The sequence below is a fragment of the Sarcophilus harrisii genome, chromosome 6, assembly GCF_902635505.1.
Source record: "Sarcophilus harrisii chromosome 6, mSarHar1.11, whole genome shotgun sequence".
In the NCBI taxonomy this organism is placed as follows: Eukaryota; Metazoa; Chordata; class Mammalia; order Dasyuromorphia; family Dasyuridae; genus Sarcophilus; species Sarcophilus harrisii.
The window spans coordinates 38,706,532-38,725,193 of record NC_045431.1 but is presented as its reverse complement, the minus strand read 5'-3'; the positions used below and the strand labels follow the sequence as shown (position 1 = coordinate 38,725,193).

At 37.3% G+C, this 18,662-nt stretch overlaps 1 protein-coding gene across 1 annotated transcript in view; it reads left to right on the top strand.

The window, feature by feature from the left end:
* The window catches only part of KDR (kinase insert domain receptor), a 43,899-nt gene extending 25,605 nt beyond the window's left edge, over window positions 1–18,294 (top strand). The window contains exons 19-29 of the mRNA XM_031943497.1: window positions 85–198; window positions 1,461–1,549; window positions 2,161–2,317; window positions 4,609–4,706; window positions 7,962–8,084; window positions 8,204–8,315; window positions 9,161–9,260; window positions 9,741–9,846; window positions 11,002–11,153; window positions 13,445–13,541; window positions 16,541–18,294. Of these exons, the coding sequence (XP_031799357.1) occupies window positions 85–198; window positions 1,461–1,549; window positions 2,161–2,317; window positions 4,609–4,706; window positions 7,962–8,084; window positions 8,204–8,315; window positions 9,161–9,260; window positions 9,741–9,846; window positions 11,002–11,153; window positions 13,445–13,541; window positions 16,541–16,822 (1,430 nt within the window). The 3' untranslated portion in view covers window positions 16,823–18,294. The remainder of the gene's footprint in view (window positions 1–84; window positions 199–1,460; window positions 1,550–2,160; window positions 2,318–4,608; window positions 4,707–7,961; window positions 8,085–8,203; window positions 8,316–9,160; window positions 9,261–9,740; window positions 9,847–11,001; window positions 11,154–13,444; window positions 13,542–16,540) is intronic.
* Window positions 18,295–18,662: the final 368 nt, after the last annotated feature.

Below are 18,662 nucleotides of genomic sequence, written 5' to 3'. Positions count from 1 at the left end.
AATGTTACAGCTTCAAGTAGAGAAAGTAGCCATTTTAGTTTCTCCTGATATCTTATAACAACTTTTTTTGTTTTATGTTTGTAGAGGGGGCAACACAAAGTGAACATCGGGCCCTCATGTCTGAGCTAAAGATCCTCATTCATATTGGCCACCATCTCAATGTGGTCAATCTTCTTGGGGCTTGTACCAAGCCAGGAGGTAAGAAACTGCAGGTGCTTCTGATGATCTTATTTTGAAATGTTCTCCTTCAGAAATCACATGTATAATAGATATGGATGATAAGAGAGTGAGCTGTGGTATAGTGGGAAAATTTGGGATCAAGAAACTGAGTTCAAATCCTAGATTTACAAATGACCTTGAACTGTGAGCCTCAGTTTCCTATCTGCAAAAGGGAAATAATATTATCTTTCCTACTTTCCCCCTAAGCTTGTTCTGAAGACTAAATGAAACAACTTAGGGTGAAGTGTTTGGTAAATTACCAAATGGAATATATATATCTAGGCTTTCATTCATGTTCACCACCATAGAGTTGGCTAGTAGGCGATGAACAGCTGGTTTTTTGGAAAACCCATGTCAATGAAATAATAAATTCTCAAAATGTTTTTATTGTTGTTATTGAAAACTTTTGTTCAAATTTTAGTGGCCTTGAGCTTTTTCTGGTTCTTAAGTCAAATCAAGTTTGGCCCCTGCTAAGGGAGAGACTAAACAAGATGTAAAAAATTCTCATAGAATATTGTAATTCTCTTATGAACTTATTACATTCTAGTACATGTTATAGATATTTGTGTACACATCTTATTTTTTTCCCACCTGATTATATTTTCCTCCATTTCATTAACTATTCTTCTTTGAGATTCACAGTCTAATACCACTTGCCCTGGAGTTCTTTGCAGATCTTGGAACTCCCTTCACTCCCTTCCCCATCACATATCTTTTCTCATTATCCTCCCAGTTTTGAAATCAAACTTTGTCATTTTTCGTCTATGGACCCCCTCACCATCCCAATAACCTTGGGATCAAAGCACTCCTCCCTGGCTACCACTCCCCTTTGTACAAGGCTTGCCCATTCAGATGTAAGCTTCTTAAGGGCAGAAAGTGTCTCTGCTTTTGATACTTATGTCCCTAGAAGTTAACATGGTACTTGGCACAAACTAAACACTTAATAAGTGTTTTTTTCATTAATTTATTTCCATCCTTTTTTCCTCTTCCTGTTCTTCACTATCTATATCCTTTCCTTTTCCAAGTCTTTTTAGTGTTCTTTACATCTACAACATCCTTGTTCTTCTTTGCCTTTTAAATAACTGCTCATTTTTAAAATCCCAGTTCAAGTACTACCTTCTCTGAACCTGCTCTGATGACCATAGTCAGCAATGAACAGCCTTTTGGGATGTCCCATAACACTTTGTTCATACTTCTCTTACTACATTTTTCCCTTTTAAAATATATTTTGCCTTCTGCAGGACCACTCATGGTGATAGTAGAATATTGCAAGTTTGGAAACCTGTCGACTTACTTAAGGAGCAAAAGAGATGAATTTGTTGCCTACAAGGTATGTCATGTGCTCTTGACAATAATTTGAAACAGGGAAACATATCCCAGTGATAAGTTTGACTTTTCCAGTTGAAATTCCATGAGAAAATGATCAGAAACAGGAAATTCCTGTAGTTGGGCTCGAAACTCCTCCTATTCTTCCTGAGATGCTTTAGACTTTCCTTTTCACCTTTAGGAAAAATAATTCTCAGACTTTATTGGGGTGACATCAATTTACTGACCCATTTTAGATGGGAAAGATGCTTGTGTTAGGAGTGACTAAGGAAAGGGAAGGTCAGCTCCAGATTATTATTCTTCTATCCTAGTCCTATTTAGCGTCTCAGGGGAGGGTGTCAATTCCTTTCCAAAGAGCTTTAGAATGTTGGGAAGTGTGACAAAAAAAGAATGGGAGATGACATGTCATTTCTTCCTTCAATTGAAAAAAGAAATGAGACTTTAGGGAATATCATTCATTCTTACCAAAATTACCATTTGCCTACAAAGCAGTATCTATCTCTTCTCCAGGAAATCAATTTTTTGGTGTCTTGGGCATCTTTTTTTAATGTGTATGAATGTGAATCCTTTTGGGGACACTCTGTCCTGCATGGTGATTTAATTTTTCCTTTTCAGACCAAAAGTTCACGGTTCCGACAGGGAAAGGACAACTATGTGGGGGAAATCCCTGTGGACCCCAAACGCCGGTTAGACAGCATCACCAGTAGCCAGAGCTCGACAAGTTCAGGGTTTGTGGAGGAGAAATCCCTCAGCGATGTGGAGGAGGAGGAAGGTAAACCAGTCATCTGCTCTATTTTACCTTTACTTATGTGCCTTTGGGGAAAGATAAAAGGAAAGTTAAGTCCAATGGAGAGTCTCTAATTATAAACAGACCACTGGCCCTCTGGTGCACTCAGCCTTACTAAAAACGTACATGTGGGAATAAATGAAGTTCTAAGAAGAGATGATCCCTTTCTTGTAGAGGGTGGCAAAAATAGCTTTGTAGTTTCAATTCTGAACATGCCAGAATGGAACCCTGTGCCCAGGAAAGCAGACATGTTCATGACCTCTCTTTTAAACCAAGGAACCAGGTTAGTACCATGACTATTAAGAGAGTGAGGTTTCTGTCTCAATCTAGAGCTGCCCAAGTCACACCATTATCTCAGATGACCTGAGTCTATAGGTTATATGTCCAAATTAGCAAATAATTCACATTTACTAAGAGACAGCATAGTAGGAATGGATAGAAAGCTGACACTGGGAGGTTAAGAAAACTGAAATTTAGATCTGGGTCTGACACAGACTAGCCTTCTAATCTTTTCATGCCCTAGCTAACTCTCCAAGATTATAAATTGAGAGAAAGTACCCATTTTCACTACTGAAGGGAATTTCCACACTGGATATTCCCTATACTGATAAAATCAGACTTTTCTGGGACTGCAAATGCCAAATTCACCGGGAAGATGCTCCTTCTCTTTTTATGTGGCTGGAGACATCTCACCTCTGAGAACTAGAGGGGAGTTCCAGGTTTTTTTTTTTTTTACTCTGAGTCAAAAACCTGGTACTTCTCAGGGGCATGGAGGAAAGGGTTTGCCTGGAAAGGAAGTGCTATGAGAAATGGTGATTAATGACTCATATCTGAATCCTTTCCCTCTAGGAAACAAAGTACCCACATTCTAGGTTGGGAATTACCCCAGAGGGGAAGAAAAAAGAGTTGGGGATAGTGCTCAGACTTTTACCTTGAATGTAAAAAAAAATCTTTAAAGTGCCATATAAATATTGGTCTTTGTTATTATTACCTGCTCACACTTAATGGTATTCTTCATGGAGTTATTTCTTTCTTTTTTCACAATTTAATATCTCTAGTAGAACCAATGAAGAGGAAACAAATAATAGGAGATACACTATGGTACGGGGGGAAGGGGAAGAATACCTTTCAAGGGGTCAGGAGATTTGGGAAATCTCTCTGTCACCACAGGCAAAGCATTTTTACTTTCTAGACTTCAGTTTCCTCTTCTGTAAAAGGAAGAGGTTGAGTTAGGTGATTTCCGGGACCCTCTCAGCTCGAAAATTCTATAATTCTCTAGGATTCTAAGTTTAACAAACCTCTGAGAAAATATATTCTGATGGAGTGCCTCTGAAATATTTATTGGTAAGGGATATCATGTCCATTAATCAGTAAACATTTATTAAGTCCCTACTATGTGTCAGTCACTGTGTTCTGCACTGAAGATACAAAGAAAAAAAAATGAAAGAGTTCTTGCCCTCAGGGAGCTTCCATTCCATAGGGAGAAATGAGTTCCATTTATATAAAGTTAAAGGTGATTTAGGTGGGGAGTAAGCTAGCACCTAGCATAGAAAGAGGTTAGGATGAGGAGAGGGTGAGGAGAGAGTGCATTCTAGGCATGAGAAATAGCAGTCTGAAGGCATGAATATGGAGAGGAACCCTAAAAAGCCATTTTTCATTTGGACCCATTTGTAGTAAGCAGCAATAGAGTTATCTGAAGTCATCCCATGCTTGAAGCATAGGGATACCAAATTATCCTTTTGAAGGAGAAGACCCACTCTTAGATCTTCCCTGAAAGACTTTAGTTTTTAGTCTAAAAATAAGAAAGAGAAAGTGTATGCAATTGGGGTAGTTTTCCTTTTGTCCTTAGAAGTTTATCTTTCATTTTTTTAGCCTTTATCCCCAGAGGCTTAGGGAGAAGAAATTTAATAAACTTGGATATTATTATTTTATTTTTAGACTTCTCAATATGATATTATTGTTTATCACTCTGGGCATAGGAACAACAGGAAAGTATCCAAAGCAATAAACTACCAAAAAAAAAAAAGTTATCCTCAAAGTCCCCATTCCTTATTCCAATTTTACCTCTCAACTCTCTTGTAGCTCCCCAGAATATGAGAACATATTATTAACTCTACATTCTACCCCGACACATGGAAGATATTGTAATTTGTTCTAAGTATTCCTACAGCTTTTAATTCTTTGAGTCTAATTTTCAGGTTGTAGAGTTATTATTATTATTGCAGGGGGAAAGGAATATTGTTCACTGACTGTTCTCATCTTGTTCTTCCAAACAGCTGCTGAAGACCTGTGCAAGAACGCTCTAACTTTGGAGCATCTTATCTGTTACAGCTTCCAGGTGGCCAAGGGCATGGAGTTTTTGGCATCCCGAAAAGTAAGTAACTTCAAGGGAGTGTCAGGGCTAATTAGTTCCGTAGTCAAAGCAGAAGAAACAGTGGTAGTAGGGGGAGTGGTGGTAGTAGTAGTAGTAATGGTGATGGGCTATATTCATCCTGCTGGTCATTTCTTACAGAACAATAATATTCCATGACATTCATATACCACAGTTTACCCAACCATTCTCCAATTGATGGGCATCCATTCATTTTCCAGTTTCTAGCCTTGATGATTAGGGAACTTCCAATGAGGAAATTCTCCCTACCAACACATATCAATTGCTTATCTTACCATTTTAAGATGGTTAAAGATTAGGAGATAAAAATAAAAGAGATTAATTGATTTGAACAAATTCTTAACCTGGAGTTCAAGGCGTTCTATGGAGGGACTGGGGATAGGGTTCATGAACTGGGATGGGAAAACAAATCACATCTTGATTTTTACTAACCTCCTAATATATTTTAGCACTTCCTTCAACTATTTAAAAACATTTTTCTCTGAGGGGGTGTAGAAGCTTCCTTCAATAGTCAAAGGGGCCCATAACTCTGAAAATGTTAAGGACTCCAGTCTCAGAGGATCTTCTGGGGGACTAGGGAGTTAAGTGGTATGTCCAGGGTCCCACAGTATGTGTTAAAGGCAGGACTGGCACTAAATCATTCCTGATTCAAAACCTAGCTTTATATCCACTATTTCTATATATTTACACCACTAAGTAGAAATGAAGAGATGCCAAGTATTCTATTTATGGATTATAATTTATTCTTGAGTTTTAAGAATTCTGAAAGAAAAACTGAGTAAGGAAAGGGGCTTGAGTTGGTATATTGTATTTCTCCTAGACATCAAGGACTTGTGGGGGAAGGGAGGGCTATTTTTACTTTATCTAGTCATCACCACCTTCCAAAAGCATTTATTTGTAGTATAATTAAAAGCTGGGTAGGACAGATTTAAGATGAGAGATTAAAAGAGCTAAAATTAGAAATCCAGGCTAAACAAAGATTGGAGTGAGAACGTGCCTGGCTACAAATATCCCAAAGCCGGAGAGCAATTAGTTGAAGCCATTCCTTTTGAAAAGACCTCAAAGAATGATTTAAAATTAAACAAAAGAAAAATTAATTGAATATTGACAGTCAGCAAGGTCTCTTTGACTACAATTGTTTCTCAAGGGAATAAGAAAATTTAAGAACGTTTTACTACCTTTTCCAACCAGAGTCTCATAAATTAAGGACAAAATTCCTAATCCAATTTATTTTTCCAAGTCTAAAGTACTTCTGATCCCATAGTTTCAGACACTTCCTGCTAGGCAGTCCATGTTTTCTCCCTGCCTTGGAGACCAGACAGGAAACTGGATGTCTTGTGGGGTCTCTCTGAAGAGGAATAAGTTCTTCCCTGAATGCCTTTGTTCTGGTAGAGGAATTGAAAGGTTTCGGGTTTTTTTTTTTTTTTTTTTTTAGTTGTTGTTGTTATTGTTATTTTGTTTTGTTTTGTTTTAAGATTGGAGAATCAAGTTATCTAGATATCTTTTGGCTATAAAAAGAGGCAAGGTTGACCTCTGTCAACCTTTCACTTGGCATCCATATACTACGTGAGTGATGGTATAAATAAGAGCTGGCTGACAGACTCTGTCTCTTAAAATTCTTTGTTTTGTTTAAATCTTTTAGGAAATACAATTAAAGCTTTTTCAGCAGGAACCTCCCCCCACCAAAAACAACTTTATTCTATATTAATTCAAAATGGTGAAATTGTTAGAGTGACAGTCTCTCTGATCTTATCTATTTATACATCTCTCCTGAAATCTTTTGTTATTTGTGAAAGTTTCTTGAGATGTTACAATAATAATAATAATAAATCAAACTTATAAGGTTGCCAAGGTTTCTAAATTATGTTACCTGACATGATTCTCATGACAGCTATATGGGAATAGCATTTCTCATGCACATTTTACATGTTGAGGATCTGAGAGACACTTAAATGATTTATCTATTAAAATCTATTAAATGTCTCATCTTTTCCAATTCCAATTCTAGGGCATATCCAATATGTCAATTGTCTCCCACAGTCCTCAATCTTCCTTTGAAAAACAGAATCTTCTCTATTCCTATATTTTCCTCCTGTTATATTGAACAAAAATTTTTCAGACAGATAGCTTTGAATGGGAATCACAAAGATACTATGTTAACTTTAAGAACTTGTTCAAATCAATTAATCTCTTTTATTTTTATCTCCTTATTTGTAAAATGGATGAAATAATAGCAGCTATCTGACAGTGTGGGAGGGACAGCTGGTGGGGTGATTTATAGTGCTGATGGAATGCTGGATCAGGACTTGGAAAGAAAGAGAGAAAGAAAGAAAGATTGAAAGAAACAAAGAAAGAAAGATTGAAAGACAGAAAGAAAGATTGAAAGAGAAAGAAAGATGGAAAGAAAGAAAGATTGAAGGACAGAAAGAAAGAAAGATTGAAAGAGAAAGAAAGAAAACATAGAGGAGAAGAGAGAAGGGAAAGGAGGAAGAGAGAAAGAGAGAAAAAAGAAAGAAAAAAATTAAGATATAGCCAACATGGTGTTTGCTTTTTTTTTTTTTTTTTTAAGTATACTAGGGATTTATCCTTCAGACAAGTTACACTTAGCTTATTAGACTTGTCTTGAAGTGCAACACTAGAAATGAAAGAAGCTGCTCTGTAAAACACCCAGAGAGGTCCATTACAGCATCAACTGGTTGTGAAATAGAGAAGCTGAATGGTTGAGCCAACAAGGCTATGTGACATCTAATGCCTGTGCACTCATTCAGAAATAAATCCCACCCTGGCTACCTGGATTGAAACTGTTAGCTATATATAGCTTCGTGTCCAGAAAAGCCTCTAGCAGAGGGAAGGGGATGTGTGGATGTGACCAGAAACACATTCTTCACCGTGGCCAAAATTAATCTATTTATTTTGCACCATTGTCATCAAATAATTTGATTACCTAATCCCAAAGACTTGGAGTGGTTATTTAATAAGCAGGTGCGCGACTAGACTCAGCTTATAAACTCCCTCTCTCTCCTTTTTTAATGTTGATAAAAACCGCTAACACCTCCCTTGGTAACCAGTCCCTTTTCTGATGTGAGACGTGAGAAGTGTGCTTCTCCTCCGCCTCCAAAAAAGTCCCAGAGTCTATTTGGCCTCGGCCCATGAGGTCCCGGCAGATGTAAAAGAGATCAGCTATGGAAGAGACAGGACCTAACACTCATACACACACATGCTTTCTTCTCGTTGCAGTGTATCCACCGGGACTTAGCAGCTCGAAACATCCTCTTGGCAGACAAAAACGTGGTCAAAATCTGTGACTTTGGCTTAGCCCGGGACATTTACAAAGATCCAGATTATGTCAGGAAAGGAGATGTAAGATTTAAAGACATCTACTATTGCTTTGGAGGGTGGGGAAGTGTGATTTTAGAAACAATATGAGATCTTTTTGATTTTCTTCAATGATTTCTATTTATTCTTCTAAAACTTAATAGGCTCGATTGCCTTTGAAATGGATGGCTCCGGAAACCATTTTTGATAGAGTCTACACAATTCAGAGTGACGTGTGGTCCTTTGGAATTTTGCTCTGGGAAATATTTTCCTTAGGTAAGTCACATCATTTTAACCCAGCTGGACAAAAGCCAGTGTGTGTCTTCTCCCAATGTCACCATTTTTATGCTTCATTGGTTTAGGCTCCATTTCATGCTTGAATGGTAATAATAGAAGTGCAAACATGAATGATAATAACAATTACTATAATAAAAAAGAATGACAAGAATAATTTAAATGTATATGGAGGTGACAGCATTTTACATACATTATCTTTTGGTACAATAGAAGGAACATTGACTTTGGAATCTGAGAATCTGGATTTAAATCTCTGCCACTTACTACTTCTGTGATCTAAGTCAAGTCCTTCAAGGTCTCAATCTTAGCTTGCTCATCTGTAAAATGAAGTTTTAGACTAGATGAATTGTAGGATTGTTTTCAAGCACTAAGTCCAATCATTTGCCTCAGTTTCCTCAATTATAAAATGGGGATAATAAGAGCACCTTCTCAGAGTTGTTGGGAGGATTCAATTATATAATATTTGTAAAGTACTTAGCACAGTACCTGGCGTGAAGTAAATGATTAGTAAGTGCCTGTTTCCATCCTTTCTATAATCCTTTATAATAAAAATAATTTAGATTTTTTTTAGATTTAGATTTAAAATTTTAAGATTTATAAAGCACTAATCTCATAATAACTCTGGGAGAAAAGTAGTGCAAATATTATAAGGGAGTAAAGGGAGGTTCAGACAGATATAGACATTTAACAAGAAATATTAAGACTTGTAAGTAAATGCAGGTCTTCAAAGCAAATACTGTTCCCTTTACAACATAGCCCTTCTCTGTAATAGGGTGGGTGAGTAGTGGAAAATAGAGAGATCTCATTTACTTTTTCCATTCCAGGCGCCTCCCCATATCCTGGGGTAAAAATCGATGAGGACTTTTGCAGGAGACTGAAAGAAGGAACCCGAATGAGGGCCCCTGAGTATACTACCCCTGAAATGTAAGACTTCCTCAAAGACAAGCTCAATTACAGTGCTCATTTCCATCTCTTTTGATAAGTGCAATGGGCTCCCTTGGGAGGTGGTGGGTTCGTCCCCATTGGAGGTCTTCAAGCAGAGGTGGAATGACCAATTGTTGGGCATGTTGTAGGGGATTCTTTATGAAGTGTTGTTTGAATCAGAAGACTCCCAAAGTCCATTATTCTGTCAGACCCCACTCCTTCATCCCTGCTCTTTCCTTGACTTTCAGTATCATGGTTTGTCTGTGCCTTGTATTTCGGCTAGTTTGTGCTACTTTTCACGATACATTTTCGGTCTCTATAGCTTCTCAGTCCTTCTAATATGTCTCGTGACTCTTTGGGTTCTCCATGATGCTTCATACAATTTCTGTTATATTCTAGACATTCAATAAAGGCATTATCACTCTCCAATCCAGATAAAAGAGATTAGAGAACATGACCTCCATTTTTGTTGGCTTCTAGGTACCAAACCATGCTAGATTGTTGGCATGGAGAGCCCAAGCAGAGACCCACATTTTCAGAACTTGTGGAGCATTTGGGGAATTTGCTACAAGCCAGTGCTCAACAGGTACGTCATCATGTTTCCAAAAAAGCCTGAATCTAGGACATAAAACCTGACAGAAACACAAACACTTATTTTAAAAAATAGACTTTTATTAATACTTTGGTTTTTCCATTGCCTAGATCTCCCCATGTCACTCTCTCTCCCCCATGGGAAGCCCTTATAAACACAGACTTTTAAGAGTGAAAGAAGGCAAGGGAACTCTTCTTTTCCCCATTTTTCTCTCCTCTGACGGAGCATTCTTAAGCAATGGAAAACCTTAGCATCCTTTCTAAGCTTGAAGATCTCACAACCTCATGATTCCAAGACCCAAGGATATTTTGATTCTTTCCCAAAAGTTCTTGAGAAAATAGAGAATATACTTCTAAAAGTTAGTGGCTTTTACCATCAGATATTCCTTTCTGTATCCAGACTATGTGTCCTGCTAAGACTAACCTCCACTTCTGTCTTCTGTTAAGCATTGAAGGTAGATGACTCAAAGTTAGTACTTTCTTTATTAATAATTTCTTCAAGAATTTATTGGCAAATTTTGCTTTGTTTCTTGATCAAAGAAGCTCATTTTTTTCTTTTCAAAGGACCTTTCTAGCTATTTCTTTGCTCATCCTTTTGTCTGCTTTTCTTCGAATTCTCTTTAATTGTTCCAAAGTTTTCTTAAAGTAGTGAGACGAAAGCTGGATTCAATACTCTACTAAGAATATGATCACTGTTGAGATCCATCAAATTCAAGTTTGTATTAAGTGCCTACTGTGTGCAGAGCACTGGTCGATCTATGAAGAGATTACTTCTCATCTCTTGCATATCATTCCCCCATATCCCAAGATTGTGTTACTTTTATAAAATGGCAGCATTGTTTTGTTGATTCAAATTCTATTTGTGTTCCATTATGACTCCCATTTTTTCCCTACTCTTCTTGTCCCGATCCAATTTTTAAAAATTTTGAATAAGTGCCACACTACCGTGTAACTATCCCTACTGTATATAATCCTAATGTTGACAGAGGATTTAATTGTATCTTTTAAAATTTTACATTTTCTTGTCAGAGCAATATACCCTGAGCCATGAAATCTACCATGGCGATATTCTGTGTGTGTTCTTAGTTAAAAGAATTTTAATGCATAGAATCCATAACAATAACATTCCTCTTTGTCTATATTGTTACAGGATGGTAAAGACTACATCGTCCTTCCTATATCAGAATCGTTGAGCATGGAAGAGGATTCTGGACTCTCTTTGCCGACCTCACCTGTTTCCTGTATGGAGGAAGAGGAAGTGTGTGATCCTAAATTCCATTATGACAACCCAGCAGGAATTAGGTACTGTATCTGGTGAATATCCCACTGGGGCCTCCAGACAATCCCAAGGGGTGTGTGGAAAATGCAAGGAAGGCCTTTCAGCTGCTGCATTTCATTTCCAAGTTCCCACATTTAACCTTGGCCGTGGGGCTAATAATAAAGCAGTAGTACCTCTTTAAGAGGGCCTTTACAAGCTCTTCCCCAAGTCTTGAATTCCTGTTTCAGTCTCAGTCCTTTGTCCCCTTCCAGGATCCCAGGCCTTGCAGCTGCAACAGCTGGAATGTCACTGGTGGTGGATTAAAATGAAAATTTTATTTTTACTATCCCCTCTGATATGTTGATGGATTAGGAAATAGCTCATGAGGGAAAGGTTAATGTGCATCCATGGGTGCCTATTTTATGAAATTTAATCTAGATGAAACACATGATAGAATACTGGGGAGAAGAATTCTGAAGTGGAAAGGATGTCTCATATCTTTGCAGGTCTTTACCAAGTCTGATTTTTTAGTTTTTATATTGCGTATTTATATTTTTATTATCTTTGGAAATGGGACTGCAAATCTTTGGGTAAATCTTACTCTTTTTTATTTTTCTTTTTTTCAATTGCTGTGTTAGGGCAAATTCTCCCCATTGTACAGAAATGGAAAATGATGGACCTTGGGCATAGGGTGAAAATGTAGTGTGACAGAGCTGTGATTCAGAGGAGAAAACAGACTAGAGCTTTTAGGGGAGAGTCAGAATGCCTCTTTTCACTTCAGTGACAGGGATTGGGGAAGATGATCCCCAAAGAAAAGGCTCATGCAGATGTGGGAAGAGGCAAGAAGTTAGTGTTGCAACAACACTAGTGTTCCAAAGCAAAAAAGTGCTCAGGTTGTGCTGGTTAATCACTGATACTTAGAAAGACCCCGAGCCTTACAAAGCAGTTTATCTGCCAACAACCATGTGAAGTAGTACCACCTCATTTTTTGGATCTGAACCCATAAAATGAATTCATTTTCTGAATCTCTTGATTTAGAAACGTTAAGAAACTTGCTTATGATCACATAGCTAGTGAGCAATTTCCCCCATCCCTTTGAAAGGACATTGAAAAGACATATATTATTTCATGGTAATGAGTATATTCTCTCTCTCTCTCTCTCTCTCTCTCTCTCTCTCTCTCTCTCTCGCTCTCGCTCTCGCTCTCGCTCTCTCTCTCTAAATATGACCAAAAGGAATGAGAATTCAACTTACTCTTTCTTAGCTCAGTCTGCAGCTTTGCATATGGTCCTACAATAGAGAGGAAATCACATTTGAGGGGAAGCGCCAAATGTGGTTGATCGGATGTAAAATGGGGCTGCTAACATTTATATACAGAATCATGGAAAAATGTAACATGACAGTCTCCCAGCAGACTCAGTTCCCATTTTCTGCCTGAAGGCTTTCTTATACTCTTTCCATCCCATTCTTCCTGTTATCTTGAAAGCCAAAAAGAAACAGAATCCTTCAAGCAGATTTTCTTTCTATACCTCAGTCCTGAGGTATATTTTCTTTTCTTTCCTTCCTTCCTTCCTTCTTTCCTTCCTTCCTTCCTTCCTTCCTTCCTTCCTTCCTTCCTTCCTTTCTTTCTTTCTTCTCTGTGAGATAGGAGGGGCAGCTCAGTTTAAAAATGGAGAAAATAAAGCAAGAAGGGTATGTCCCTATGTATGTGTATGCACAGGCGTGTGTGTGTGTGTGTGTGTGTGTGTGTTTGTATTGGATTATTCATATAGTCTGGCAAGAATCGGGCTGAGCACACTAAATGAAGATAAGGGGACTTCAGGTTTCTTGCTGTATTTCCTAGCCCTTCAATATGACTTACAGGTGTTTCCTCCAACCCGATGTATCACTGAACTGTTAGACATTATTTGGGAAAAGAAATACTAGGGGATGGCTAAAAACAAGAATAACGGTTCAAGAAAGAAGTCCCATAAAGGCAGGAAGTAGAACTGGAGAGGGCTGATTACTTAGCTTGCTGCTGTTTGCTTTTAGTCCAGCTCTCGACCTCAGAAATACACCCCAAAGAAACAGAGATTCATCCAAACCACTTGGTTTTTATTATACTTTTAAATGTACTTTGCAGGAAATTAAATTTCTAACATTTGCTAGGAGAAGACGTTTCTTTGCTATTATTGTTGTTTCCATAGTTTTGTTGTGTGTCTTTTTTTTTTTTAATAGAAGATGTTTTGAAGGTCTTAATTAGTCTTGTGGTTAACAGATAATGAACATAAATATTACTTATGACACTGAAAGTCAAGGAAATCACCCCTAAAATATAAATATTTGTTCTTCTATAGTCAGTATCTGCAAAGCAGCAAGAGGAAAAGCCGATCAGTGAGTGTAAAAACATTCGAAGACATCCCATTGGAACCAGAAATAAAAGTAATCCCAGATGTAAGTATGGCTTTTAAAAACAGCTTTGATTAATAATACATGAGATGAAACATCAGGTAGATAAATATTGGTTTAGGTATTCATACTCTGGGACTCTACTCTGCAGCTCTCCTTGGAGTCCATAGGCTATAGGGCAGCCTTTTAATGGAGGATAACCTTGTAACAAGATCTTTAGTCTTCAGTATATCTCTTGAGGTACAACACTAGATCTTTTATCCATAGTTCTTACAATAATACTATTGCAGTAGCTACTTTTCCTATAGATGGAATATGCTTCGTACAAAGGCATAGATTATTTACTCCATAACTCTCTTACATAAATCAAGTTAATATTGGTGAAAGTACTTCTCTGCCTACATCACGAATTGAGACAACTACACTTACAATAATGGATAGAAAGTTCTCACTAGATTTCTCTCTAACTATGGTACTCTGAGTCTAAGTTTAAAATACTTAGGTTGGAGGAATGATTCCTCCTGCCACCCAATCTTCACAACACTATACACAACACACATATATGGATGGATACAATTGTAAAGCTCTAGTCAACCAGGCTCTTGACTCTTGCTTTTAAAATAAATTTGCAAGGGTATGGAGTGGGTGCTCAGACACTGCCACCCAGGGAAATGCTTTCTTCACCTATAAAAGACCATGGTCAACAAACTGCCTATAATCAGACTGGCTCTGACTTTTGGCTTCTAAAGGTAGCAATTGCTGCAGGGAATGGTATTATGTAGTGCAGATAGAAGCTCTGAGCGCTTTAGAGACAATTGCTCAACAACTGCCCTATATATGGTAGGCATTTCTGTCTTCTTAAGAATGGACAAACCTGACTTGAATTAAGTCAGAATGAGTTTTGCATCAGAAGAACTCTTGAATAGATGACTGGAATTCTAGCATTTAGCATGTATGTACTGCTAGTGGTTAAGGTAAACTCAAATCAGAATCAGACTTAGTAAAAGATGGACAAAACCTTGATGAATTTGTAAATCATTCATAGAATTGTGGAAACTCTTTCTTTGAATAAGATATCCTTAAATAAGTTGTACCATTTAGCATGTATTAATTGGCTAGTGGTCTAAGGTAAACCAAATCAGAAAGTCAGACTTTGAGCTTAAAAGGAATTGGGCAAACTGATATTTTGTAAGTTTTCATGAGAATTTGTGGATGAACTCTTTGTTATAAGAGATTTCATCTCTTTAAAAATAAGCTTTCCCTCATGCCTGGGATATTCTTCTTCCTCTGCTCTGAATGCTGATTTCCCTGGCTTCCTTGAAGTCCCAACTATAATCCCATATTGGAAGCCTTCTCTAAACTCTTAATTCCAGTGCCTTCTTCTGTAAATTATTTCCTAAGGGACTATAGAGATTACCTTAATTCAATTATCTCATTTCCTCTTTGTGGAAGCTGATAGTCAGAGAGAGAAAAATCACTCTTTAAGATCACATTGTTAATTACCTAACAGAAGGAATTTCAATCCAGATCTTCTGACGCCAAAAGATACTCTCTGGCCACTGCTTAGATGACTAAAGTGGAGATAACTAGGTGGAAGTGGGAAGAGGAGCTATCAGACAATATGGATGTGGTCAAATGAGGCAATTTTAATCCGATTAAAATTTTTATAGTCATCAAGATTTTATTTAGCCTGCCCATGAATTATTTTCTGTGTACATTTAATAAACAGTGTACATATTACCCTGCCTGGATTTGGTGTACAAGTTGAGATAACACGTTAAAAACTGGTTGAGTGTATTGATTTTGTAGGTTTCAGGTAGTAAGAAAAAAATTAATTTACTTTTAAATGACTCAGTAGGTATTTGTGTTCACTCTGTCCAGGGTACTTCACCTTAAACAAAATATATAGACAATAATATGTATTGACAACACTATTCCTCTCTTTGCAAAATAGTTCATCATAATACTCAAATAGTCAATAGTAAGCTACCATGACTCAAGATAGACAAATTTAACTTGCTTATAATTAGTTAACCCAACTGTGTTTTAAAATAGAATTTTAATGATTGAAAAGGAACCAGAAAGAACCATTAAAAGGACCATGGTGCTGTCATTAGGTGTCAGTGATGAAGTTAAAAGCCTGTTAAATATGAGTCTTTCTGACACCAGTATGATTTCATTGGGGGAGAGGATGTAGGATTCCTGAGAAGACTGCAAATAATAGATTTCTGGGATAATTTTTTCTGGAGTATACCAACCTAGGCAATATATGTAGATGTTATAAAATCCTTATGTGATATTTCATATTTACATAAATATAAATATATGTATATATATGTAAATATAAATATATGTATATATATATATATATATAAAACTTTGGATGTCCAAATAATGGAACAAACTGTAAATGGTATATGAAAGTACAATTCATCATATTTTAATTCAATAAGAGTTATATTTCTAAATTCCACTATATCCGCCATGTTCCATGAGTCCAACTCATTAAGGATGTTTTCTGGTTGCTGCTGAGTGATTCATCTCTTTGGTTCCTCCAAAGAATGTGGTTTCAATGAGTCAATCGCAGTTCTGACATGGCTTCAATTTTGTGCATATTTAAGATTATTAATGCTTCAAGTTGCACAAGGATTTTATTAACATCATTTGCATGTCTTCCAATCCCCTCTCTGTGAGTGTAGGGGGAATGCAAATAAACTTTCAGAGGATCCTGATCACTTTTAAGATCAGGAAAGAGCCCCCTTAGGTTGAACAATTATCTTATAAATAGCTGGTCAATCAGTAAGGTGATAAACATGTTCCATTGGCAGAAACCTTTGCATCCTTCTGGATAAATGTCTTTCATCTAATCTAGTGCTTGAAAGACTGGGGCCTGAATAAGAGGGCTTATCACTGACAACCAAATTCATGCTGGTACCTGAAAATAATCATTATTCCAAGCAACCTGATATGTTGATCAGTAACAGAGGGAGATAGGGATGGGTACCATTGCTCTCTAGGGAGATTACAAGGCCCCATGTGGTTAGGGTTGGGAACAAGGGAACAACCTTCATTTGATCTGCTCACTTGGTCATCCTTTCTTCCCTAGTGCACTAATGCCCAGTAAAAGCAAAGAGTCTGTGACATCTGAAGCTTCGAACCAGACCAGCGGTTACCAGTCAGGTTATCATTCTGATGATACAGACACCACTGTTTATTTGAGTGAAGAGACAGAACTCTTAAATCCTGGGGAAAGTGAGCCTCAGTCCTGCAGTGCACACACACTTCAACCTGACTCTTGGATGCCGTTAAGCTCACCTCCGGTTTAAAGCCAAGGAGTTGCCTCCGTCCCTCCACAACTGGAAAGGTTTGTCCTGCAGAGACCCTGCTCAGAGATTGAATGCTTTTGTTTCCCTATCAAGGAGACGGCACATTTTTGATCCTTGTACAAAAAAGAGGAGGACTTCAGTTACCGGGAAGCCAGTCGGACTGTAGTAAATGGCAAAGAAGTTGGTGACTCAACAATGAATGTTTTGAAGGCACATTGTCTACCTTAGCCTTATCTTCTCTCTTCATACATTTCTTCAAAAAGCATTTATGAAGTCTCTGCTTTGTGATCAGCTTTGGCCAATGCAACTGAAGTAGAAGAAGTGGTCCCTGTCCTCAAGGAACTTGCAAAATGACTTGGGGAATCAAGATACATGTATGACATGACTGGGGAATAATTCAAGGCATTACAAGAGCTATAGAACTTTGGGAAAATGAAATGTTATGGTGGATTGCGCGTAGTCTAGGAAAGTTTTATAGGAAAGATGGGTCTCGAACTGAGCCTTGGGGAAGTGGATGATGATATTAAATTGTTTCAAATAGATATGGGAGCCCCTACATGAAACTGATTGACAAGAAGCTGGGAGGGAGATTTACTACAAATTTTACAACAAATTTCAAGATCTCAGATGAGGGTATTGTGATTAGCGAGTGCAGGTTTTCTTCTAAACTGTGCTAAACGAGAATCCCTTATGCTGTTTCCGACTGTGCTAAATGAGAGATCCTTCTGGGTCTTTATGTAGTTCCAGGCGGAATTAACTCCAGGAAGGAAAAAATATGACTCTAGTTCCGTGTCTCCTAGATTAATCTTTTATTCAGAATACCACAAAGAAAGGGAAACTTTCAGGCTGAAGCTCCCAGATATTTATAAGACTTCAGACCCAGAATCCTTTGTACTCTTGTTGGTCTTTCCCTGGAAAAAGAGCACATGTGGCTTTATGAGAAGTGTTCTTGTTAAGGACCAAACACTATTAGACTCGAGGCAGTACCATGAAGGAAGAGATTTGTTTTTCCATTTCCCTCCAATATCTTAGTTCTTTGGCCACTTCTCCTCCAGGGACAATGGACTTAGATTTGTTCATTGTTTGCCAAGCTTCCAAATTATGTTTTTGTAGCCAGAGTTCTAATAGCATCCACTGTACATTTAAATTTTTTAACATATGAAGCTATTTCTACTGAATTTCTGCCTTCTTATTCCTTTTCTTAAAAAAAAAGAAAAGAAAAAGAAAAATGTATTTTTTTGTACTATAGTGTGAAATTCTGGGAACTATGACTATAAAACATGATATGGCAATACAGTATTTATATAGCCTGTTTATGTAGAAACAAATGTAATATATTAAAATATGTTCTATATAAGGAATTTTGTACTATTCATGTTTTTATATCTGTGTTATGCAGCATGTCAAGGAGGACAATGCTTTTTAGAAATTGATGTCATTTTATTAAAAAAAAGATTGGTCCCTTTGCAAAGCTTCAGACTATACCTATTATTTTAGAATCCTTTAATGCTATCAAATTTAAGGCTACCATTTTGAATTTTTACTTCTTTTTTTTTACACCTTTTGTAATTTATGCCATCATATGAAATGTAACTAATTCTGAATAATGGCATAGCATAGGGTCATAAAATCTTGGAGTTGGAAGGGGCTCCATCTACTCTATCCCAGGACCAAAGCATGGATCCTGCCAACATCTCAATAAGTGGCCATTCCATATTCTGCCAGAAAATCCCCAGTGTCAGGGACTTCTACCTGCTAAAATACTCCTTTCTATTTTTGGATAGCTCTAAGAGTTATGAATTATATTTATATCAAGCTAAGATCAATTCATTCCAACAAG